Source organism: Galeopterus variegatus, unplaced genomic scaffold (assembly GCF_000696425.1).
Source record: "Galeopterus variegatus unplaced genomic scaffold, G_variegatus-3.0.2 Scaffold606, whole genome shotgun sequence".
Lineage (NCBI taxonomy): Eukaryota > Metazoa > Chordata > Mammalia > Dermoptera > Cynocephalidae > Galeopterus > Galeopterus variegatus.
In genome coordinates, this window is record NW_007726717.1 from 55283 (window position 1) to 81939 (window position 26657).

Here is a 26657-nt window from a genome sequence, read left to right on the forward strand (position 1 = left end):
AAATGAATATTCTTGTTTATCTTCCATTTACTACCTCAGTGGCCTTAGGCTTTCTCACCTGTAAAATGTCAGTGATAATATCTGCCATCTCTGCCTCAAATCCCCTCAGTGATGTAAAAATGAATAAATAAAAAAAGAATAAATATCTAAAACACTACCTTCCTAGCGTCACCAAAAGAGGGCTTTTTCTACCGCAGTTCAAGTCTAGAAAGGAGACAGACACTCGTCGAATGTAATGACGTAGTGGAGCCATAATAAACAGGAGGGTGTGTTCTGGCTGTTCTGTCCAGAGGCAAGACCACCCTAGGTGCCTTTTTCCTTGCAACTCCTCTTCTCGCAGAATCTAAAGCTCCCCCTGCTCCACATCTCACTCCCTATTTGGCAAAGATACCCAATGGAATAGAGCAGAGAATGGATGTGAACCCACTGTCAGAAGCAGCATCAGATGAGGGGAATCCATATCACATTCTCAGGAATATCTGGATAGGACCTAAGTGTGAGTGAAGCTCTGGGACAAATGGAATAAACTAGGGAAGCTACTTCCAAAGGTTGGATTTGACCCTAAAGTAATGAAATGTATAAATCCTGCTTGAGAGTTTGCCACTCTTTATCTTCTCCTACCACTACCGCTCCACCTCACCAGTAGAGGTGTGGATTTATCCAAGTGGAATTTAAGGAGGTGAAGAGGTCCCAAGCAAAATCAACAAATTGGCTAATATAATGTGGGTTCTGTTTCTGTCTATACCACCTTTTTTTCATCATAAGAGAGCTATTTCTTTTACCAGCAGATTAAGTATAATGGAGGGTCAAGAAATTTTTTCAGGTCATTGTAGTACCATTGGAAACTTGCCTTAAGATGAATTCAGGTACCTCTTCCCCAAGAGCCCAGTTTTAAACCCACGGAGTAATTTCATCATAAATGATCCACAGAAATAGCATAACCTTTAAGATATTTTTGATATAATAAACCATTTCCATTACCTTTTCTTTTCAATTACTTCACAATAAAAGAGAACAATAATAGTGTTTTTTCATAGCTTTACTCTTTCGGTAATGTGCAACATGAACATAATAGTGTTAAGAAGTCAGAAATAACTTAACACAGTAGCTATAGAAGATCGTTATATTTGCAAAATTTTAACAATTATCTTCTCTAGGTTCCCCCAAATTGGCAAATTTGTTAATCAAATTAATTAAGAAGCTTTTCAAAATAAAAGCAATGTTTTAAATAAATATATTCTTTCATAACTGTAGAACGTTTAGTTCTGTTGGAGGTAACAAACATTATACTCAAGTACTTTATGAAGACATCAGGGTAAAAATGATCTAAATGCAATTATAAGTTTTCCTTAATTAGTGATTTGCTTCTTTTTGTGTGTGTATATCTCGATATGTGTTAAAATTATATCATAGATGATTTGTAATCAGTTAGTTCTTAAACCATCATGAAGATGTTATCTGACCCACAGAATTTATATTAGCTCGATGTGATGGTATGGTATTGAATACTGTCTTTAAGTCTAAATTTAATACTCTAAATTTAAAATCCAAAGCCAAGACCTCTTAGCTGCCCATGTCTGTTATAGAAAATGAATGCTAGACTCCCAGTTTGAAAGAATGAGACCTTTCTACAAATCTTGAAATTCCATAACTGAATATTATTGTCACATCAAAATCCTAATTACAACAGAACTTTCGGTGTGTTTCAGTGTATCACATAGGTGGGTATAAATTCACTTATGATTAGCTTTTCTACTGAAATCATATGATTAGTAAACAACTACAAAAAACTTTCTAAGAATTAATTGAATTTAATAAATATTTCAAAGAGATTGTTTACCTAAAAATGACTTTGCTGATGTTTCTCGAAATTCTAATAATTTGTTTAATTTTTCATTCACTTTAATTTCTACTGTGATTCTTAGAAACTTTTCTAATCTATATTTAATCTATCAAAATGTCTATGCTTTGATAAATTTGGCTTCCTTCAATAATAAAGTATGCTAAAACCTGTAAATTAAATGACAAAGGCAAAGAAGTAAAATTAAACACAGCAACAGGTTACAGTAAGTGCTCTTTAGAACTTCAGATGAACACATTTGTCCAAAAATGATAAAGGAATAACTTACTAAATGAATAATGCAACACAAAATAGATTTGCACAGTATTTCTCTCTCTCTCTCTCTCTCTCAGACACACACACACACTTTCACAGGCATCCACACATGGGTGTGTACACACATCTCAGAATTTAAAACACTGCTACTAGAGGTTTTAACTTAGATAAATTACATTAAAATACTGACATTGTGAAAATATCTGTTTATGTTCAACACCCAATAGTGGGCATCTTTTCGTGAACTTAAAGAAAGAAAACAAGAATGAGAAACCAGAATCCTTGACAAGAAAGCTCCCTGAAAGTATAGGCAGCGTCACAGCTTCCCATTCTCCTCGCCGCTTTCCTTCTCCTCTATGGCTTCCAGGCTGCGCTTGCTCTTGGCCTCAGCAGCGCTGCTGGGGGCTTTGCTCAGTCCACAAGACAAGCATGCCAGCTGGATCTGCTTCATGTTTTCTATAGCTTCATTCTTGGCATTCTTCAACAGATCTCCTTGGCCCTATAAACAGGTAGAAATAGACAACAAAAAAGAAAGTTATAGGCCAGGCACATGCTAAGTGACATGGCTTTATATCTTTAATGCTATTACTAAATGACGGAACAGACCCATAGCCACGAACTCACTTTTCCAGGATTTAACCCAAGGTTCTTTTCTAGCACTATTGAGGGACTTTAATCTTTAAAGCCAAGGACCTCAAACTGAGCATAAGCAACTGGCTACATGGTTGTTGGCAGTCCCTTGAGATTCCTGTAGTAGGAAACCCTTCTCTCTATGTACTGAAGACAGTCAACCCTTCCATCATCATAGTCTTAGACTTTGCATGCTGCTGTAATTCCTACCCCACCCAGACCAGCATTCCTAGGCTTGGGAGAAAACAAGGAAAGAAGCTCTTCCTTAAAGAACTGAAAATAAAATCAGCCCCTCTGTGTATAAAAGTTTGCCAAGTAAAGCATCTTCTGTAAAGTAAATCACACACCCCTATGCTTGGTGAGCTGGTTTTTAATACATTGGGTTATCTTTGTAATCTGTCTGTTGTTAAATTATTAGCTACCCAAATTTCTTTTGTCTTTTCCATTATCCTGAGTACAATGTTTCCATTTGGCTAATGGAGGAAAAGTCTCCAGGGACTCAATATATCAATCAAAATAAAAAGTAAACAGAATCCCAGGAACATGTTAGCTGTCATTTACATCAGTGCCTGAGAAAGACCTTTTCCTGCTATTTTGATTTATTTTAGTTCATTGTTACAATGATCAAGTGTGTATACACTGATACTGGCCCAGGGGCTGGAGGACTAATTGTGGGGAAGCAGGAACATGTTTCTATAGTGTACAGACAAAAGAGGAAGTAACTGCTTTCTCGCTCCTCTCTGTTCTCCTGGCAGTGCCTGAGAGTTTGAGCCTGAAAATGAAGGACAAGATGGAAGGATGTGGGTGTTACGCTGACTGCTGGAGCATTCTTCTACAAAGTAAAGGCTCAGAGACAAGATAATTTACCTATTTCATGCAAGGAATTCCATAATGCACCATTGTCTCTTTAATGTGGTGAATGTTTTTTCCTTAGGGTATATAAGAAAACCTGTATTAAAAAATGCCTTGGACTATTTCATCCTTCAAAATCTGTAAGGTACTTACCAATTCTATCCTACGTATAATAGCTAAATCTTTCTAATAACAGTCTTTAACTATATGGGATGAATAGTTGGGCTTTGCCTAATGTTTGTGTTAAAGTGAATTTCCCCTCAATTACCTCAATGATGGAGTGGGATCTTGGTAATCGACTTGGAGGTTGTATAGTTTAGCCTTCTCCTGAGGGGAAATGAAGCTGAGCCTGATGAGTTCAAATGACTGGCCCAAGCTGATTAATGACTGAGCTGGGACTAAAGTTCAGGTCTTCGGCCTCTGGGTTCAATGTTCTATTCCACACACCATGTTTATAATCTAGTCTAATGCCAAAGACTAGAGATTAGAGACTAAAGACTCTGTGAGAGATGTATTTTCTAAGGGAAAAATATTCATTGTATCAACAGAATTGGGGGAGTCTGTTCTTAAGAGTATAAACATGATAAACGAGTCCCCTCTGGATATTGAAAAGTGAAGTTACGCCCACTTTGAAAAATGCAATTCTTAAGTTAATAATAATCATGCAATGTATGAAGTGCTTAGTCTGTGTAGGCACTCTTCTTTGTGCTTTATACATGTTCATTCCTTCAATTGTCACAACATCCCTATCAGATCAAGATACTTTTATTATTCTCAATTTATCAATGAAAAAACTAAGGCCTAGAGAGATCACCTTTCCCAAAGTCATGCAGCTGCTAAGCGAGGAAACTGAGCTTTAGAGTCCAGCAGTTGGCTCCAGAGTCTGTGGTCTTAACCACTACATGATACTACATCTGTTAAAGGCAAATCACATACCCTCTACAAAGCATATTAAAGCCTCCTATTCATTGTTACCCATGGAAACAAAAAAAGAAAAGAAAAGAAAAGCATTGCCCATGTGACACAGCCTGACAGAAATTATAGAAGAGATCTAGAATCAGGAACATAGGTTACCACAAAAATACACTGGCAGGGACAAAAATCTTCCACTAATTTCTCCCTGGGCCATCTTCTCCTTTGTAAAAATGATTAAAATATCCTTCAGCCTTCTTCACAGTTCTAAGGTTAAAGAAAACATGTGGAAAAGCTGTTTATGATTTAGACAATCTCAAGCATATGAATCACAATGCTATAAGGTAAACATTGCCTACTACTATAATAAATACCTTGGTACTATGTGTATTTTAATATAAATTTGACTAAATTATTTAAAATGCATCCACAAGAGTCTGTTTTACAGAGATATATGAATTGCTACTGTTTTTACAAATGGAAAGATTCCTTTAAAAACAAACTAATGATAATGAGATTATACCCACTTTTATTTTCAGAGTATTACTTTTAAGTGTTCCTTTTTTGTTTAGTTTTGAGATTTTCATCATGCATTTTAAAGGCATAAACAAAGCAAAACTGGCATCTTCCCTAATTGCAAGAAAACTGTGAAATACACAAAAATATCAAGTTTGATACTACTAATGCATAATGCTCTCACATCCCCTTTTCCTTTAGCAGGTTATAAAATGCATTCTAATCAGCCAGAACATCATCTCATTAGTTCTGAGAGGTGTCATCCAAGCCTAAATGCCAGACTGTGCCAGTTCTGGTAAATAGAAGTCAGTCTCTCTAGAAAACAATGGCCAATTGCAGAAAACAGTTTGTGCCAGTGCACAAGAACATGACTACATCATCTCCTGATAACCCAGGAAACAACACATGCTGGCTGTACCACAGAGGCAGAAAAAAATAGATAAAAGTTAAACTATTAACTAATAAAGGAAACAAAAATGAAAATCTACGTTATGAAGAATGTACGCTGAAACATTCAAGTGTTGTTTTCTATTTGTTTAAGAAGAAGAAATAGGTGTTATCTTTCTGTTCTGTGGTTCAAGGAATCACATACTGTCTCTCTTCTTTGGGTCCTCCCAATGATGGTACAAAAACAGAAAAGACTCCTTCTAGGCAAAATTGTAGAGGAGGTGAAGTTGATAACAACCCCCATCCTGTCATTCCCTTTTAGTGCTTTTTCCCATTTTCTGTGCAGCAATTTACCCTAACCATCTAGTAACCTCTCTCTGTCTCTCTCTCTACTCTGTCACAAGCACCCACAAAGTAGTCCTCATTAGCCAGCTTACACCAGATATCCTCCCTCCAACCATCTCTATCCTATATATCATTTCCTCCAAGATGTATTAGATACTCAGATCAGCTAAGCCATTTAAACATATTAGTGTGTAGTATATATTCAAGGAGTATTCAAACAGGTCATTCTTAAGAATATGCTTTAATACTATTTCCTCAAACAGAGATCTTGGAGAGAAGGAGAAGTAAGGAGAGAAGCCCAGGAGAATTCATTTTACTTGTTGGTATATAAATTAAAACACCTCTTGTGTACTAAAATAAATCTGGGATTGTTATGGTGTAGGGTGCAAAATTAATGTACAATTTAACCACTGAACGCTCAACTTGAAAGAAATGTCAAGCTGCTGCCAGCATTTCTATGCTAGGAATCCCATGGGAATTCGTACTTTCCTCTGGTACTAGGGATGCTTAAGAAAGAAAAAAAAAAGAAAGAAAGAAAAAGACTGCTATAACCCAAAGGGAAGTAAGGGTAACAGGGAGAATCTCAGGCAGACCAAAGCTTTTGGAAAAACAGGACTAACAGAAGCCCCAAGAGCAGTGGCCACCAGTCAGTCACCATTGTTATTTGCTTTCTGAATGTAAGATTCCATGGCAATCACAACACATTTAGAAAGTAACTCTTGGAATCATGGAATGCCACAGAGAGCTCATTACAGAAATTGTGAATTCAAAAATTTGCGGGCCGGACCAGTGGTGCACTGGAGAGTGCGCCGCTTGGGAGTGCAGCGGCGCTCCCGCCGAGGGTTCGGATCCCATGTGGAGACCGGTTCCCGTTCACTGGCTGAGCACAGTGCGGGCGCAACACCGAGGGTTGCAATTCCGTTGCCGGTCCCTGGTACGGGCGCGACACCGAGGGTTGCGATCCCATTACTGGTCAGTAAAAAAGACAAAAAGGAACAAAAAAAAAAAAAAAATTTGCAATGATTAATGAATATTTAAAAATCAAACATTAGCATTCCTTACCAAATCCTTCAAACTGCATGAAGTTGCAATTAAAGTACATTATCCAGAAATCAGGAAATACCTGATGCAATTTAGATTATAAATCAGGATGCTGTACCATATCACCATAATTTAGATTACTACTAATAAATTTATTACTAACAATAAAATACTACCACAACACTAAACACCAGCAAATATTTCCTGAACACTTAATATATTAAGCATAAACCAATTTGCACATATTATCTCATTATATTATAACTATAAAAGAGGTTAGAATTCTAAATGTAAATTATTTATTAGTTATGTATTTTATAATCTATCAAAAGACATTTAGGATTTTTGTTATTCCTGTTCTTACCAACAACTACGCTCCCCTTACCCCCACTGTTTGAAAATAGTTTTGGCTACAGTCTGGCAGGGTAACTCATAAAAGACATCCATGGCTCCTTCACACCCATTTTTCCCATGAACTGTACTATCCCCTGTGATACTAATGCATGAAAGAGCAGGAGAACGTCATAGCTAGTGTCCTCGTCACATGCGAAGGAAATGCGTGGGTTGTCTCAGAGCACACCATAAATATTTATAGCAGCTAATTGGGACTCTGGGAATGGAAAGACCCTCACATAGACACAACTACACACATAAACAAATGCAGCTCTGTCTCCACAGACCGACTCCTGGGGGTGACTTTGAGCACACACTCAATAGCATGATTCTTCCCATGGGACAGTCCACACCCACAGCTAGAATCACTCACAGATAATCTGCAGCAAAAGCCAGCCATAGATACTATGGTGGGAAAAGCCACTCTTCATTTGCTCCAGCTGCCATTTGGTGAACCATACTGTGGTGGGCTATGTACAAGCGCCATCTTACTAGTTAAAAGGCCACACTTTGGGGGAACCTCTGTATCATTTAAAGAGGTTAAATGCTTCACTACAAAGAAGTGGAAACAACTGTTATAATGCCTCCCATTTGAGAAATTAAAACAGTAAATCAAAAATATCTCGATGTCACAACAGATGTATTTCTCTTCATGTTACACTCCGGTATGTTGCTGAGTCTGGAATATTGATTAAAACTATTCTTGCTCTCTAGAATGAAAGCCTAGATGTGTAGGGAATGTATAAAAGATGTTAACAAGAGTGTCAGGGGCCGGCCCGGTGGCGCACTGCTACAGTGCGCCGCTTGGGAGCGCGGCGGAGCTCCCGCCGAGGGTTCGGATCCCACATACAGACCGGCCGCTCACTGGCTGAGCGAGGTGCGGACGCAACACCGAGGGTTGCGATCCTGTTGCCGGTCCCGGTCCGGTACGGGCATGACACTGAGGGTTGTGATCCGTTGCCGGTCACAAAAAAAGACAAAAAAGGAAAAAAAAAAAAAAAAAACAAGAGTGTCAGGGCACAAAGTTGTTATACATTAGGAGATAATGTATAAAATACCTTAACTGCACAAAAATTAATTTTTTTAATTAAAAAAGGAAATTTCCATTATGTTGGGTTATCAACACTCAGATTTATTATTTTTCAGCACCTTGGCAACCAAATATTTCAGCTGCATTCTACTCAACATTTAAAAAGTTGGATTTTTACTCAATGAATATTCAAGAAATATGGATGAACAGTCATGGAATAGTTCTGGTCTAACAATCTTGGCTTCACGGAGCTTCATCTGATATTCTTCTGAAACTCTGAACCCAAACAAATGAAACATCACTTTTCAAATCTTTATTATACAATATAATAAAATTATATGATTTTCATAGAAACAGAAAGATAATTATATTGGACATGCCATTAGATTTTATAATTTTATACAAAGTTCATTTCTTAAAATTAATTTTGTGACTGATACATTTCACAATTGGTCATAAATTCCAATTAATCGCATATTCCTGAAGACTATGGAAACAGAATATAAATAAGTCTTTTTAATGCATGAGAGTCTAGTTCTCATGTAAAAATAGTTTATAAAGTATAGAAGATTTTTTTACATTTTTAAAATAATTTAATGCCAAAGAGTCACACAAAATTGCAAAATATAGCAGACAATATACAAAAGGCTCTAAATATTTTGTTAAAATTCAACATAATGAAAATTAAAATTGATAGTTAAATTTGAAAGATTTTCTTTTTCCACTTTTCTTTCCAAATAATATCTTATATTGCTACAGTATCTTTTTTATCAGGAAATCTTGACCAACTTGGATGTTGAAGGAATGAAGGACCTTAGTTACTTCACAATGGTAATTAACTGTATCTTACGCAGAAAACCTTTGTATTAGCCATATATTTTTTTAAAATAGTGTTTTTTTCTTTTACTTTTTTTTTTTTTTTGGTAGCTGGCCTGAATGAGGATCTGAACCCTTGACATTGGTGTTACAACACCATGCTCTAACCAACTGAGCTAACCAGCCAGCCCAAAAGTAGTTTTTAATATACAGAGTGTGCATTTTTGTGTATATCCCATTTTTATGTATGTATAGAGAATACTGTACATAAATGAGGTGATTTAACATTATTTAAGCACTATTCACTAATAATATAAGAAGAAGAAGAAAATTAATAATAACCCAGTAGCAACAGTGCTGACAACAGTACTGTTAATGATGGGTAGTATCTGCATTACTCAATAAAACCTACTGCACTGAAGTGCACTTGTTGAGCAGAGCTTAAAAAATAAATATGAAATTTAATGTATCAAATTCCCATTTGTTTCCCTGTTGTACCTTGTCATAGGCTATGTATATGTGAACTGAGACACATCCATCTGCTACCTTTGCTTTAGAAACAATGGTGATCTGCTTTAGCTGTTAATGAGGACTTCAGCCTTAATTTTTGCTTTATTCATCTGTCCATCAAACAAGTATTTATTAAACACTTATTATATTCCACACTTTGGCCTGTGATTCTCAACCCTATCAAAACTAAGGCCCTTTAAAACAGACGTTTTGTAAGGCTACCTATATTATCCTAAAATAAAATTCGTAGATAATATAACTTATTTATACATTATTAAAAATAAAGTAAATATAGTATCCTATCTATAATATAAAAGAAAAAGAAGAAAATGGTCATTTAAAAAAATATTATGTATTGCAATATGTAAATAGGCAGGCACTCCAGAAACCATAATAAAGTAGGCAGATGCCTGTACATACTTAATATGAATTTAGATTTAATAGAAAAATAAGATCAGATGCCATACCACATGCAAAAAATATGCAGGAAAATGATAACACAGATGTATTAGATACACACATGTATGAAAACAAATAATGGCAACAGACCAGACTTTTTTGCATATAGTAAAAAAAGGAAGAAAATAATCTTCATTAAGGTAGGGATAACATGCCAAGACAAGTACAGACTCTCACCATGGACAAAAAATCTGATCATTCTACAAGTGAGGAAGTAAATAATGTCCTCGTACCATACCAAAATTGCCAAATCTTCAAAGGTACCTTGAAGGACATTTTTCTTGTGATTGGTAACATCAGCTTCTGCTTTGTGGAACCCATGGGATACCTACCATGGATTGTCAGTAATAACAAATAAAGCATCAAATGTAAACCATTATCTCACTTCCCAGTTTGTTCCAATATTACTGTATGGCAATTATACAATCAAGTGGACAGAATGCCCAGAGTGTATAACTTATTCAATAATTTGGAAACAATGTCTTTTTATTTTATTTAGGCTTTCCTCTCAATGACTACATTTCCTCATGTACTGGGTCTTTCACATAACTTCTTGTAAAAATATATTAATTAATATCATATACTAAAGTACACTATTTTTATTTTAGAGGGCTTAGTCAGGCAGGACTTAACGGAAGTCTTGCAGGACATCCAGCATTTCTGGCCACTCTCACTAAATGCCAGAAGAATCCTCCCAGTCACCTCTGTAATTTCCCAGGACACGCCCTAGTAGGCAGTACTGCACCCATTGAGAACCATCAGCTAGACCTGGGGCTCCAAAGGGGTACAACAGTGAACACAGAACTTAAGTTTAGTAAGGGATACACATATATATTAAATAACTACAAAAAGAAAGTTATGTCTAATCACAAGTTATGGTAAGTGCTTGAGGGAAAGGAATGTATTGCTGTGAGGACATGTAGTTTAGGGATCAGGCAGGGCTTCCCTGAGAAAGTGACAATGGAGCAACGATTTGAAAAATGAGCAGGCATCTGCGTTTCTTTCTTGGCATCTCAGTCAGTGTAACATGGTATAAGGATCTTTGGATGCCTGCCTTGAGTCCTCAGTCCTCCCACAGTCTTAACACATACAGATATGCGGTAGATCTATTGGAGGGGTGGATGCCTTTTCTTTTCAATGTGGGTACAGGGTTTGGGAGCATTTAATAATTTTAATCTGAGCCAAGTTTTTAAAAAACTGAAACACAAAAGCAATGGTAGAGGTTTCATAAGTGGGGAAAGCACTGGAGAAAATGACTGGTTTTCAATTTAAAGACGTTATCATAAGCCCTGGTAGACCAGAGTCAAAAAAGGAGATTATTAAATAATCAGATATACTACAGACAGCAGCTGAACATTTAAAAGGATGCTACTAATGTGAGAACTCAGAAGTTAAATCTCAGACCTCTATGATACTGAACTCTCCTTGCAGAACACATGAGCCCCAAAAGCCTCGCACATAAGTAGGCTGCCCGAGAAGGCAAGACACTCAAGCTGAGGAGCAGAACCAGAATTCTAGGAGAGATGAAGGAATAAATCTGATTCTAAGGAGTCTACATCTCTCTCCTATAACAATCTGGCCTAGAGACTGAATTGTGACCATATTGCTAGTCTATAGGTGAAGTTACCATGTGAACTCCACAATCAAATTTCTTGAGTTGACAATATATCAGCTTTTTGACCTTGGGCAAGATTACTCAGTGCCTCAGTTTCCTCATCCAGAACATGGCTATAATAATTGTACCCATGTCATAGACTTATTGTGAGACTAAGAGAGATAATACATGTAAAGCATTTAGAACAATGCCTGGCATACATGGCAAACTCTACTGACTGTTAGCTAGTATGATTATTGTTCTATAAACAGAAAATAAAAGGGTTTTGGTGAATGCAATGTTTGCTACCAATAATGACAATGTTATAGATAAGTGCACTATACTTTATAAAATGTGAGGAAACAAAAAACACCTCGAAACGTTAAAAGACAAGTTGATGAAGTGGGGAGAATAAACTGTTACTGAGAATAAAAGCCAGGATGGCATCACCCATTAGTCCTATGAAAGCTCCCACAATGTTTAAAATGAGAATAACAACAATTGCATTGATGTGGGAACTGTCCTTGGGGCACATAAGAATGTGTCCCCCTCCCATCTACGAAAGCTTTTTTTCTTATTTGTAATTTAGTGGCTACAACATTGTACAGTATAAAACACCAAAGGATACTCACTATTGGATTAAAAAATGTAAAACAGCTGCTTCATTTAAGCCAGATGAGAAAGTAAAAATGAACTGAAATCATCTGTCATCAAAAGAAATTAATGACAAGCATTACCTTTTGTGACAGACCTGTTTTATTTCTGAAGATACCATAAGATAGGTTCCTACAAGGGTGCGCTATTTAAGGAGCCATCTGTCTGCTTTGGGCAAGTGATTGTGAGCCTCATCCACTCACAGAAAATGTCAACAAAATTGCTACAACATCAGTGAGCTGAATAATAGAAAACCCTGAGCTAAACTTTAAAAATATGACTCAACTGAAGACAGCTTTATGAATTTAGGTTTGTGTAATGATACCAGTATCCTGAGAATTCTCTTGCAGTCATTTCGACAAAAGAACCATTCGATAAAACAATACAAGTCACTGCTGGTTGATTCCCTGCTCTCTGCATTTTCCTCCCCGTTACTGTGATCATCTGCTTCTATGCCAACAGATCTAATAAGAAAGGAAAGAAGGTTAACATCAACCTTTAGAGAGGTAACAAAGGTAATTAATCTCATTTCAAATACAACTCTACTGATGGATGGTCATCGGTACAATAAACACACACAGTTTAAAAGTTCCAATATCTCAAATTAACTCTCCAGGGATATTAAATGACCCTGAAATCTGAATTCATACTACCACCAAGAGTGCCAAAAGCCAGATACAGAAAAAGCTTCCAGAGAAACCTCTACTTAGCCAATTCATGCTTTTTTCATTTCAAAAAAATCATTTACAACAGCTTGAAAGATGTAGAATGCTCCAAACCCCAGAGCAGACAAAGGCTATAGAAATAGTTACTAATATTAGAAGAATATTTTTTAAATGCATTCTGGTATTTGCTATTAAGAAGTTACTGATTACACTGCACAAATTATTGGTTACTTGATCCGTCTGAAAACTAAGTCTGCAAAAGTGGCAGAATAAGACTGCAGATGCAATAACAAGAGTTCACAGAGTGAACTGATCACAAAATGACTTCAGCTGCTTCCCTACCTCCACAGCGCTGTGAATTTCAGCAAGCAAGTGGTTTTCTGTGACATCTGGTCCCATGTTGCACAACTCCAGGGGCATCATTCACACCACCTTCTATGTGCAAGGCATTCCCTGCAGCCCAATGACAGTGTTTGGTCTAGACATGTCCTTTGACCAAGGGCATTTATTCTTTATTCTCTGTAAAATCATCATGTTTTTAATAGGCTGAAATTGTCCCTTTTGAAAGTGCACCATGGCATGTGCAGGGCTGGCACCCATTTAAACTGGCACAAACTCCAGGTTCAGTGTCAGTTGGGGTGGCCAAATAGTTATTAGCAGGAAGTTGTCAAAGAGGCAACTTCCCTCCAGCCCCCACCCTCCACCCAATGAGCCAGCTTTTTAATATAAGAGGCTAAGGCAACTATCAAATGAAACGTGCTACTTCTTCTTAATAGTTAAATTGAAGATGTATCCAACTCAGTTTCCTCCACAATGACCGGGTTGGAGATTTGGTCATTAATGGGGTATTCACTCTCTGTGCTCCAAATCCAGCAGTGTTTAAATTTGGTTTAACAACAGACTAACTTTACTCCAAGGAAATGCCAAAGCCTGTTTTCCCTAATCTAAGACTGACTCAAGTTTCAGATCTCAAATGCATGCTGTCCGCAACACGAATTACTAAGACGTTTGCCTCCAACTTTGTTTATTGTTTTTCAATTTTTAACCCCTAAACAAAAGTTTTATGAATAGTATCTATATTTCTCAATTGTTCATCGTCATATTCTCTTGATCAATTATCTATCCCCATCTATCTATCTATGTATACTTCACCTAAATACCTCAGTATACATATCACAAAAATAAAGACATTCTATATTAAACACAATACTATTATTACCCCAAATATATTAAATCTACTCAGTAATTTCACCTGATATATAGTGCATATTAAATTTGCCTAAATATCTCATAACCTCTTTATTGCTATTTTTTCAGTCCAGAATCCAGTCAAGGTTCACACATTACTAGCATCTTTGAAAATAATGATCCAGTTAGGTGAAATTAGAGTAAAAGCGTGAGTGAGAGAGTGCATAGGGAAACTCAACAGCAAAGTCACAGCAATAAATACCACTCGCTCAGAAGACATGCATGTCCACAGCTTCAGTCCTGTTGACTTTGTGGAATAAACACCATTAAATCATCACCTACACTTGTCAAAACACTTCATCTAAGTGTCAAATACTATCACTCTTACATTCTTATTTTTAAATCAATACTATATAAATACACATGCCTGCAAAAATTCACCATACATTCACCATACCAAATTAATTTTGTGTCATCCTGATGCCTCCCTAATCCCTCTACCTACACAGGCCTCAGATTTCTTCCCAGAATTACTGTGAAAATCAACTTATCAGCAATTAGCGGGAGAGAACATTCATACTTCGTTCCTTAATATGTCAGTAGCTGAAATTTCTTATAACTTGGATATGTGGACCAAAATATTTTCTAAAAAACATTTTTTAGAGGATCTTAAAATTATCAACATGCAGAAAATCCAGAACTCTAGTCGACAAGCCTTGTGCAATTCTGTCCATGTTTACAGACTCGTGCTAAAGAAAATAGCCCAGGCTGACCTTGAGCTAGGTGGCCCTCCTCTGACCCACAAGAGCCTACCTCTGTGGCTACAACTGGTTGGGCCCAATATTCACATGTGGCCCAAGAGTGGCCAATCAGTCGCTGGCCAGTGACCCAGGAGATGGCCTGATGCCAGGCAGTGTTGACAGTAATTACACCAACCAATAAGATGAACTCTTTTTAGAGATTGGAACTGTGAAATTACAGGAGCCTCAGTCAGTTGCCAACAGAAAGAGAAGCTAGAGAATATATACAGGAAGGAACAAGAGAACAGAGCTGAGCCCCTCTAAGGCCACAGCACTGAAGTGAAAACCCACAAATCCTTGCTCCCAAAGGAGAGGAAAAGATAACGTGGACCCCTAGAGCCAGCTTGAATTGTGAATGATCTTCTTGCCTGAGATACCCTGTTCTTAGCTCCTCTTCCCAGGAGATGTGTTTCCTGCTTGTCACATACACTCTCATCTAAAGAAGCCTGAATGAGTCCCTCTTCCCTGTAACTCATGCAAGAAAAAAAACATTTTATTTTAAATGAGAAACAACATGACTGTTACACTTTTAATCATATCATTTGGTTGATAAATACAGCACAACAGAGTTTAAACCAACTAAGTCTTTCTAAGTTTCTTATAGAGGAAACTAGTATCAGTCAAAAGGACAGAAAGAATAGAATTGTGGCTGATGTCTGCAGTGGGCAGAATGATTAAAAAACTATGAATTGGCTGTGTGACCTTGGAAATGTCCCTAAATCCTGTCAGCGGCAGTTTCCTTTTCTACTATACATGCAGATTTGATGACATGCTCACTGAGTTCTTTATGGCCTGTGTTTAAAATTGCTGAGCTAAAATTCATCATTCAATTGTTTTAAATAAGAAACTGTCTAGTGGGAAAGAGATAAGGAAGCAATGAAAGTGCTATGAGCAGGAAGGAGCAGGGTCCTGTGGGAGCACCTGGCAGGGACAGCTAACCCTCTTGACGGTGGAGGGCAAGAGAAGGGGTGGTGTCAGAGAAGGCATCCTGAAGACTTGGTGCCTGGGAAAACACCAGAAGCACAGATAACAGAGCCCAGTGCAGTGTGAGACAACAGGGAGAGGCTCCCAGGGAGCAGGGGTACGGGGCACGTTTTGTGGCAGGAGGGACAGCCCATGAGGCTGCCCAGAATGAGAGCATCACTGGTGCCACTGAGGAGCTGGAAAAAGTTCAGCATGGCTGGAGTGGTGCATGGAAGAGGAAGGTGATGAGAGGAAGCTGGAAAGGGGAGGGGAGCAGGGAAGGCAGATCAAAGGGGAGCAGGGGAAGTCGAGAATTTTGCAGGAGGAGGGATAGGAAACCTTGGGAGGGCTTTAAGAAGGTAATGGCCACCTCCAGGCTTCCATTTAGAAAGGTCACCTCAGCTGTTGTACTATGGAGGAGGGTGGGGGTCTATGAGAAAGGAAAGATATTTCACTAACTCAGCTGATAAATGAAGATAACCAAGGCGATGGCTATGGGAATGGAAATCGACTAGGGAAATATCTAGGAGGTTGATGCAACAGTACTTGGTAACTTATTAGAGGCGGAGGGTTAGGAAAGGATAGAGGATAACTCCCAGGATCCTGGGTTGAATAACTCTGGGTTGTCATTCATTCATTCAGGTAGGGACACCAGAGGTGTCATTGAGGGCAGACAGGAGATGTGGGTAAAGATGAGCACAGCTTAAGATATGCTGACCTTGCTGTGGCTGAGCAACCTCCCAGATGTGATGCCTGGAGAGTAAATGTATGAAGTGGGGGGCGGGGGAGGAGAAGATCAGGTAGAGAGGGTAGAGATAAAGAGAAACACCTGGGCCAAAGATACACATTGGGATTTGACTGTATAGAGAGGGTAATTAAAACCATTTGCATGGACAGAATCACCTGGGGTGAAGAAGGTGGAGTGAGAAGAAAGCCTAGGCCAGAACCGTAAGAAACATCAGCATTTTTTTTAATGTTTTTATTTTTGTTGATTATGAATATTCATGGGGTACAAAGCACACTGTCACCACTCATACCTAAAATGTGATGGCCAGATCCATACTGGCAGCATGTGCGTTACCACAGAATTGTTATTATACCCCGTGTTCTCCATCCAACTATCCCCTCAATTATCCCTGACCTCCCTCCCCATCCCCCTTTCCCACTCCACTTTGTATCCCTACGTATGTTCTTTCCCTCTGCAAGTCCAACACACCACTGTGGTCTGTCTTTCTTCTTTATCTCTTAGCTCCCACATATGACTGAGCACATGTGGTATTTATCCCTCTGTGCTTTGCTGATTTCACTCAACATAAGTTTCTCCAGGCTCATCCATGTTGTAAATGGGAGAATTTCATTCTTTTTTATGGCAAAGTAGTATTCCCTGGTGTGTGTGTGTGTGTGTGTGTGTGTGTGTGTGTGTGTGTATACCACAGTTTCCTTATCTAATCATCCATGATGGACATTTAGGTTTGTTCCATGTCTTGGCTATTGTGAACAGAGCTGCGATGAACATGGGAGTGCAGGTATCCCTTCGACATGATGATTTCCATTTCTTTGGGTATATATCCGGAAGTGAGATTGCTGGATCATATGGAGGATCTACCTGTAGTTGTTTGAGAAACCTCCATACTGTCTTCCATAGTGTTTGTACTAATTTACAGTCCCACCAACAGTGTAGGAGTGTTCCCTTCTCTCCACACCCTCGGCAGCATTTGTTATTCTCATTCTTTTTGATTATAACCAGTCTAACTGGGGTGAGGTGATATCTCAATGTGGTTTTAATTTGCATTTCCCTGATGACAAGTGATGGTGAGCATTTTTTCATGTACCTGTTGGCCATTTGTATGTCTTCCTTTGAAAAATGTCTATTCAGTTCCTCTGCCCATTTTTTAATTAGGTTATTTGTTATTTTTACTGTGTAATTGCTTGAGTTCCTTTTATATTATGGATATTAATCCCTTGTCAGATACATAGTTAGCAAAAATTTTCTCCCACTCTATACGTTGTCGTTTCACTCTGCTGATTGTTTCCTTTGCTGGAAACACCAACATTTAATAGAAAAGCAGAAGAAGGGGACCTGCAAAGGATGCTGGGAAGAAAGAACCAGAGATATAGGAAGAAGAAGGGAGAGTGTGGTGTCCCAGAACTCAAGGGAGGCAGTGTTGCAAGTAGGGAGAGATTAGCCATCTAGAATGTTCCCAAGTAGTCAAGAAAGATAAAAGCTGAAAAATGTCCACGAGATTTCGTGACAAGGAGGTTACTGGTGAACTTAGTGAGAACGATTTAATGGGGTGTCAGGGGAAGAAGACAGATTAAAGTTGGCTGCAGAGTGAGTGGGAGGTAAGGAAGTGGATACAGCAAGTATAAACAACCTTGTTAAGAAGTCTGGCTGTGTAGGCGAGGAAAGAGGGAGAATGGAGAGTAGCTGGAGGGGAGCTTAAAGCCTTTTTTATATATAGATGCAGTTATGCTGATGCTGAACAATGAATTGTGAAAATAAAAAGACAAAATATGAAATGGAATAACTAGAAGCCTCTACTCCTAGGATTATTCTTCAAACTTGATTTTCATAGTATGCTAAAATGTCTTTCTCCTTATTTCACAGCCTCTTCATTTGTGTAAAGTAGGAAATTTACTTAGTAAATAAAAATGTAAAGCATATTTATTTAAATATATAAGTAAATCAGCCTAAACTTAAAAGTAAAAAAGCAGGATTCTCATGTGTTTATGCACTCATGGCTACCTCCAGAAAATGAAGAATTCTCACATTGTCCAGCAGGTGTCTCCCCTGTTTGGGGCTTAGGCAGGGAGTGCTTGTCTGTCCACAAAGGGCTTGTGCTCCAATGATTAGAAATGGCCTTTTAAAACCATTTGGTTTATTCCTCTGCTTTCAGGTAATTTGCACCTTGATCATTCTAAGTACATAAAAGTGACCTCAAATAAATTCTGAAAACGTAAAAGTCATAAAAAATGATTAGTGTATCACCAACCTGTATACATTTAAATTAGAAATGAACACAATGTACACAAATTTTCAGATGGAAAATACCTTTCTTAGCAAAACCCGAAATGGTCATGCCTCTTCAAAGGCAGGAGATGTATCTAGCTACTTGCTTTTACAATTTGGTGAAAGGAGAAAAAAAAATGGTAACTTAAAAAATATGTCCAACAAAGTTGTTTCATACAATAAAAAAAATATAGGTTAAAATATCCATGCCTCTTCTATGCATACAGCAATATCCTTATACTTGCTGTTTGGAGACTATCTAAACTAGTATGATGTAAAGCTCTCAGGTTTAAGTAATTTGTTGGTGATAAGACAAAGTTCTTGCCTCTACTTGATATGGGTCATCAGCATGATTTAGCATGTGAGAAATGTTTCACTATGCATTTATGAATATTCACAGTAAGGGAGATGTGTGGGTTGAAGGCACTTGGAAAGGTCCACCCCACAGACACCTCCCTTTGCCCCTCTCCAATCCTGCTGTGTCCAAAACACCTACTAACATCAGAAAGCAGATAGAGAAGGGTAAAGATCAGTTTTACAATGGCCAGTGTACAAAGGTACTAAGAATACTCACACACACACACACACACACACTCATTCATCACACTAGCTAAAACCAGTTTCCCTCACCTGCTGATCTGCTCAGGAAACAGATCCATCATTTTTAATTTGCTACTAGTGCAAAATGAATGCAAGCACCACAGGTTTGGAATCCAAATGGAAATGACACCAGCAGCGCTCAGACAGGGACGGCTCCCTCCACACAGACCCTTGGGTAATCACCACGGCCCAGGATAGTAGATTATTTGACCTCTTACTCTTTCCATCTTTTCTTATTTTCTGAAAAACTCAAAAATTCTTTCAATGGGAAAAAGTTTAGCCACTGAGTAAAATCACCTCAGAAGTATATAAGATTTTTCTTTATGGGGCAGGCATAGATCTATAATTATAAATGTAATTCTTGTTCAAAGAGACGTCTGGGCAGAGTCTTACAGATTGTGGAGGAGTTGGGGGAGGGGCAGGAGGAAAATCCGGTGTATGCAAAGACGCAGAGGCAGGACTAAACATGGGATATTTGGAGGATTGCAGAGGGATGGCCATGGCTGGAGCACAGTGGGTAAATGGAAACTAACAGAAGAAAAATGAAAGCGAGTCATTAAGGAAAATGATCTACTTAACAAGAGGGAACAACCTCACTAGAAACAAATTAAAGAAATTACATACACCCAGACAGGATTTTAAAACTTTGTTAGACTGAGAAGCTATATTCTTCTAAAGGAAATATTTATTAGTATTCATATACTTCGTACGGTCATGTTTGTTGTGCTGCTTTAATAAAAATTTATATATGTGTATTCATAACAAACACTGAAGCATTCTAACCAGTCTACTAGCAGGATCCCATGGGCCACTCCTTTCTCTTTAACTTTCCGTATTCACTTGTTCCAACAACCGAGCTGATACCTGCCAGAGCAGGTTCAGTACTAGAGAGAAATCAATGGATCCTGGCAGCTGTCTCAGCTCTCTTCAAAAGGTGACCTTTAGGAATGGCAGCAAAAGCATATCACCAACCATGACATACTAATGTTTAGAATCCTCAGCTTCAGGATGCATATACTAACGAAGTCTCCCACTAATGTCAACTTCAAGGTTATTAAAACATCATAGCTGATTTCCTTATTCTCCACCCATATATATATATTTTTTTACTTGAAAAGAATGGAGATTGAATGTCCTAAAGTCAAGCTTAATTCTCTCAGCTATGGAAAACTCAAATGTTGCTACAATATTTTAAAGTAACAGTCTCCAACACTCCTCATATCTGTAAACCACATGGTGTTTATATTAGGTAGTCAGGTTTTTTAAATAAAAGAGAAAAAAAATCCCCTAGTTGCTATGGACAAATCACTCATACATACAAAAATGAATACTCACAGAATGCAAAACCTCAATATTCATAATACTAAGAGAAAAGGAAATCTGTCTCTAGTTTAAAATCAAGCCCCATTCCTCATTTTGAAGGGCAGACTAAGATGAGATTTGTACTATGGCCTGCAGCCAAAACTGGACTATTTTGGTAGATATAACACAAGGGTATGTTATTTCAAAAAGTTCATGGAAAAATAGAATTGAAACATAATATGAATCTTTCTACAAACTTTTTGAAGTACCCTCGTGTGTGTGTGTGTGTGTGTGTGTGTGTGTGTGTGTGTGTGTGTGTGTGTGACATATGTGTTTTCTGTTCTGGAAGGAATTAACAGTTAAGTGCCCTGTATTTCACTTTACAATTTTGGCACAATTCCATAACCCAGGCAGTGTTTGCCAATGAAACTTCCTGCGATGACAAAAATATTCTAAATCTTTGCTGTCCAATAGTCACTAGCCACATATGACCACTTGAAATGTGACTAGTACTACTGAGGAACTGAATATGCAATTTCATTTAATTGCAATTATTTGCATTTAAATAGGCACCTGTGGCTAGTGCTAATAGACAGCACAGGCTAAAAGATGGTGCCAACCTTCGGCAATATGGTGAATTAAGTAAAATTACTTTCCACTTTCTCTGCCCTCCTTCCTAACATAGCACCTGCCACAGCTACAATTAAATAACTAGTTATGGTTCTCCTTTTGAACATCTGCATCTGCCACAGGAATGTAAACTCCTAAGTGGCTGCTTCTGTGGTGTTCATGGCTGTATACAAGTAGTTAGCATGGAGTCATGCCCAAAGCAAGGCTCCAAAGCAACTGTTGAAGGAAACAATTGGGTGCTACTAAATACATGTTCTTCTCAGCCTAAAATTTCTCAGGACTGCTGCCATCTATCCACAGCAAAATCTCACTTTCTAACTTCTTAATTCTGGCAAGGAATAGTCAACCCATCCCAAAATTAGCCCATCCCTTTACAACTAATAAATTGCCTACTCCCTTTGTACTCAGGCCCTTTTTAACAAGAGTCTTCTGGAGAAAATTATCAAAGGACTGACCACCACGTTAATTAGCAGTTTCAAGGTCAGTTGGAGTAATAACAGGTACATTTAGGGGAGGCAGGGGCCAGTGGAGTAACAGTGACTATATCTGGTGGGAGATGAGCTGGTGGATTTCTTCTAATCACACCTCTGAAAAGGCTGCCTAATCTTCCTACTTCGAGAACAAGTCACATGGCTAACAGCACCCCACTTCACATAAAAATGTGTTCAGTAAATTATATTTTTTAGCCAATGATAAAGAGAAAATTGTGGGGTTTTGTTTGTTTGTTTGTTTCTCCTGATGTGTTTTCCATTAGGAAACTCCAACTTTAGTTTTCAATCTTTCTCCTTCTGGGTCACTATATTAATTTGCTAGGGTGGCCACAACAAAATACTACAGACTGGGTGGCTAAACAACAGAAATTTATTTTCTCACAATTCTGAAGGCTAAAGACCCATATCAAGGTGTTGCAGGGTTGGTTTCTACTGAGGCCTCTCCTTGACTTACAGATGTCTGTCTTCTCCCTGTGTCTTCCATGGTCTTCTCTCTGTACCTAAGTCTAAATTAATTTCCTCTTCTTACAAGGACACCAGTCACATTCAGTCATATTAGATTAGTCTCCCTCACCCCCCCTTCCCAGTGCCCCCATTTAACTTAACTACCTCTTTAAAGGTCCTATCTCCAAATACAGTCATATTCTGAGGCACTGGAGGTTTGGATCTCAACACACAAATTTTAGGAGCACACCATCCAGCCCATAACAGTCACCCCTCTCCCAATGCTCCAATCTCTGTCACAAATTAAGTTATCTATATTCAACCACACTAGAAATCTCTGTGTTTAAAATATGGGAATAGTTTGCCTAATGTACGGTAACAAACCCTTTCCTGCCCCATCCTCAGATGGACATTTTTCCCTCTGAATTTACATGTCTATAAGTTAGGGGTTTCATCATTACTATTATAAAGTATGGCTCTACCAGTGTTAATGTGCTTTTTCATTTACTACATGAAATACGCATGTAGCAGCCATGACAGTCTTATCATACTAAGGACATGGACTCCATGTCCAGATCGCCTATGTTTCAATCCTGGCTCTGCCACTCATTAGCTAGCTGACCTTGTTAAAGGTTAACTATTACCTAACCTTTCTGTCCCTCAGTTTTCTTATGTATAAAACAGAAATATTAACAGTACCTACATCACATGGTTGTTATCAGAATCAAATGATTTAATAAACACAAAGCGCTCTGAACACTGTCTAGAGAGAGTAAGTAAATCTATTAGCTGTTACTATTATTTGCTGTTGTTAAAGTGCATTCTGTATTTTAAAAATGTATTCAAAAAGAGAATAATATTTAGAAGTTCCAATTAGTCATATGCTTGACTCCAGTTTATAGTGAATATCCTGATTTTCCCTAAAATGACCCACTTTTTTCTGGTGTACCGAAGTTGTTTTTCAGTAATTCTCTAAGTCATTGGATAAAAATAATGATGATCACAAAATAAGAGAATTAACCCAAAGGGAGAAGGTTTACCAGTTTGGTGCATAAGTGAATTCTAGAGCATTTTCTCAAGGCATTTTTATATATTTATAGCACTAGGTATATGATGAGCTCTGGATAAATATTTAAAGAATGACAGTGATAAAGATGGTGATGATTCAAAAAGGAAAGAAGGAACTGAAGGATAAAAGTTACCCAGATTTTTAAAAAAGATCGTATAAGAAATTCTAAAGTTCAGTCACTTGGATTGTTAATGATAGCTGAACCATGTTGGAAAAAGACAAAAAAAACCAGAATTAAGTATCTTTTTTCAGTCCTCTTATGAGTAACCAAAGGCAACAGTGACTAAAGTCTTATTGCACTGGGATGATTTCTAACATTCTTTTATAGGTTTATATCCACATAAATTAATTCAACAAACATGTCTTGAGCACATACTGTATGCTCCTACTATTGTAATAATAAAAAATCAAATGTGGGCACTAGAATTGTAAAATGTAGGACTGATTCTCCAAAAATTGTATACAATGTTTACTCAGCATATCTGTGTACATGTGCACACACATGCTGTACACTGCATCAGTGAAGGAAATGGCTGGAAAGAGCTGAAGCCCTGGTCTAGAAACTTGTGCACCTCTGTAAATAACCCTGAGAACAGTCACCAGTTGCCTGACTGTCAAAAGCTGGCCACCAGAAGAAAAAAATAGAAGTGGGCACTGGGCCTACTGAGAGAAAAAGCTAAAACCAAAACAGTCCAGTGCATGTGGGAGCTTGCCTGTGTTCTGTGAAGACAGAATTTTATCTGTATTCTGTGAAGACAGAATCTTTTCCTAGCCTGGTAGGAAAAGATGAGACTGAGTAAAAGAGCAGGCCAGGGAAAATGAAACTCCCCAGAGCTAGATGGACAAAAAGGACAAAATGTCAACCCTACGAAGTTGCCAAGAACCACAGGAACACCCGTCTTCCCAAGTGCTACATAGGCATCAAATGGCAACACTGGCGACCATGCCCGTGGGTACCGAGAACAGGCTTCAGAGTCTCACAGATCAAGGTTTGCACCCACCCACACTGCTTACCAGCTAGTCACAGTATCTTGAGCACATTGCACAGCTTCTGTATGCCTCCGTTTTCTCATCTGAAGCCCAGCACTGTGCTGAGGCACAGCCACTGGAGGAGCTGGCTTTAGTATGAGAAGAAGACATGGGAACAAATCATGATGATATCGATATGGGAAGTCAGGGAGGTGAGCGCAGGAAGAAATCTGTGTCTATGCAACAGATATAGCACTAAAAAGGAGATTATTTGGTTTTCTTGAGAATTGGAGAGGACAGGGTCGAGGGGCATGAAGAGAAAAGAGCAGAACACCTGTGCTGGATTTGAGTGCTCACGAGGGGCTGTTTAGGTGACCAAGGAGAGAAAGAGCATCATAACTGGCAGGAACAGCACACGCAAAGGCACAGAAGCCTGAAACTGCCCCATTGTTTCTAAGAAACAGAACTGTGGGACTGTGACAGCAAGAAATGTGAAGGGAAAGAGCTAAGGCCCCATCACAGAGCACCTTCTACCCAGGCCAACAGCCTGGAATTTTTTCTTACAGCTAACAGACAAACATCAAATTATTTCTCTCACTCAAGTCCATTTGGGCTATTAAAAAGGCTTGTTCACTTTTAATTCTCTTTAATGAATTTAGAGCATTTTTGAAGAAGATAAAAAAATTGAATTAAATTTTCTTTCATAAAAAGGTTATACTAGACTTGAAAAGAGGATTGGGTTTTCCTGATGTCTCCTGTTTCTGTTGTAGAGTTACAAACTGAATCAACTATGTTTGGTTGTCAAAACCAATCAAAGTGAAGATCTAGCTGAGCTACAAATGAAATTTCCTCATCTGGTGTATATAATACTCTAGACTGTTGAACTTCTCTACTGTGCTTCAATATACAAGAAAATAACAGGTTCACAAGAAGACACACCACTGTGAATCCTTTTGAAATTACTAAAGACTTCTAAATATAAACCTTAGCTGGGAAAATCACTGTATTAGACAATAAGTATAATTAATATAAGTACTAAAGGCACTCAAAACTTCATAGAAAATGGAAACCTAGAGACAGAAAAATGATTAGACTGACAACTCCGTGGCAGCTATGACAAATTCACAGGGCACCCATTCACATAGCTTCAATGTGAATGGCGCCCACCAGGGTTGTGCAGTGCACAACTTACTCAGTGTTAAGCAGCAGCTCTGGCCAATTCAGGATTGGATGGTGCTGCTAATAAAGAAATGGCATTGGTGTAGAAATGTTTAATCAGAAGCTCTAAGAAGATAATTTTGGTTGAACTGATGTTTAACTTCAGTGAAATTCATAAAGTCCCATGTAATTAATTTTCAAGGCCAGCTGTAGTTCAGCAATCCTTATGAAGACTCTTCCTGAATATCCTTGACAAGGAAGCCAAAGGAACTGCCCTTCCCAAGTGCAGTTATTTAAAGAGTAAGGACAGTGGTAATCACTTCACTCTTTGCTCCCTCGCCCTCTGACCAGAGAAGAATCTCTAGAACAAAATTATACTTCCTGAGATGAACCCAGTGATTTTCAAGGTACTATTAAGCAGAGGATGACAGAAATCATTCCATCTGGTTGATACAACTGTGATTTAGTAGCAAAGAATGTATTTTCCAGAATTTGAAATTGTAATTTCCACACTGATGGTGATTATAATTATTATATTGCTTATATATTTTTATGTTTTTCATGAGAATAACTGAGAACGGATTTAGACAACCAAAAATTCAGAGTAAAATGTCATTCCACTAATATCATATCTACATGTGTTATTACAGAGCTTGCAATGAGTAGAGTTAATAAATGGGTTGTTTCACACAAGAAACAGGGGCCTATGTCATAACACACACACACACACACACACACACACACACAAACCCACACTAAATATACATATAATTGTTCCTTTCAGTAGCATTCTTCCTCTCCCAGGCTAAAAGGTATTATTGAAAAAGGAGAACAGGAAGGAAGTTGCTGGCTTTTTTCCTCTTTGGTTTCAGATTACATGTAAAGACTCTGAGTTGACTCAGAGGATACATAATATATATTGTTAAGAATCTTTAGTGCCATTTATTCAGATTTAAAATTAGGACACAGTTACTACTAAAACACACTTTTTCATACTCAAGAATTTACAATCCAGCATTATTTTTAGCAGTCTCACATATCAGTTTCTTGGTTGATATCAAACCCACAATAAACAAGAGCCTGTTTCCTGCAACATGTGTAATAACTGTGGAG

General features: G+C 38.0%; 1 protein-coding gene across 1 annotated transcript in view; it reads right to left on the minus strand.

The window, feature by feature from the left end:
* Nucleotides 1–1021: 1021 nt before the first annotated feature.
* The window catches only part of PLCL1 (phospholipase C-like 1), a 70571-nt gene continuing 44935 nt past the window's right edge, over nucleotides 1022–26657 (minus strand). The window contains exon 5 of the mRNA XM_008570476.1: nucleotides 1022–2615. Within this exon, the coding sequence (XP_008568698.1) occupies nucleotides 2433–2615 (183 nt within the window). The 3' untranslated portion in view covers nucleotides 1022–2432. The remainder of the gene's footprint in view (nucleotides 2616–26657) is intronic.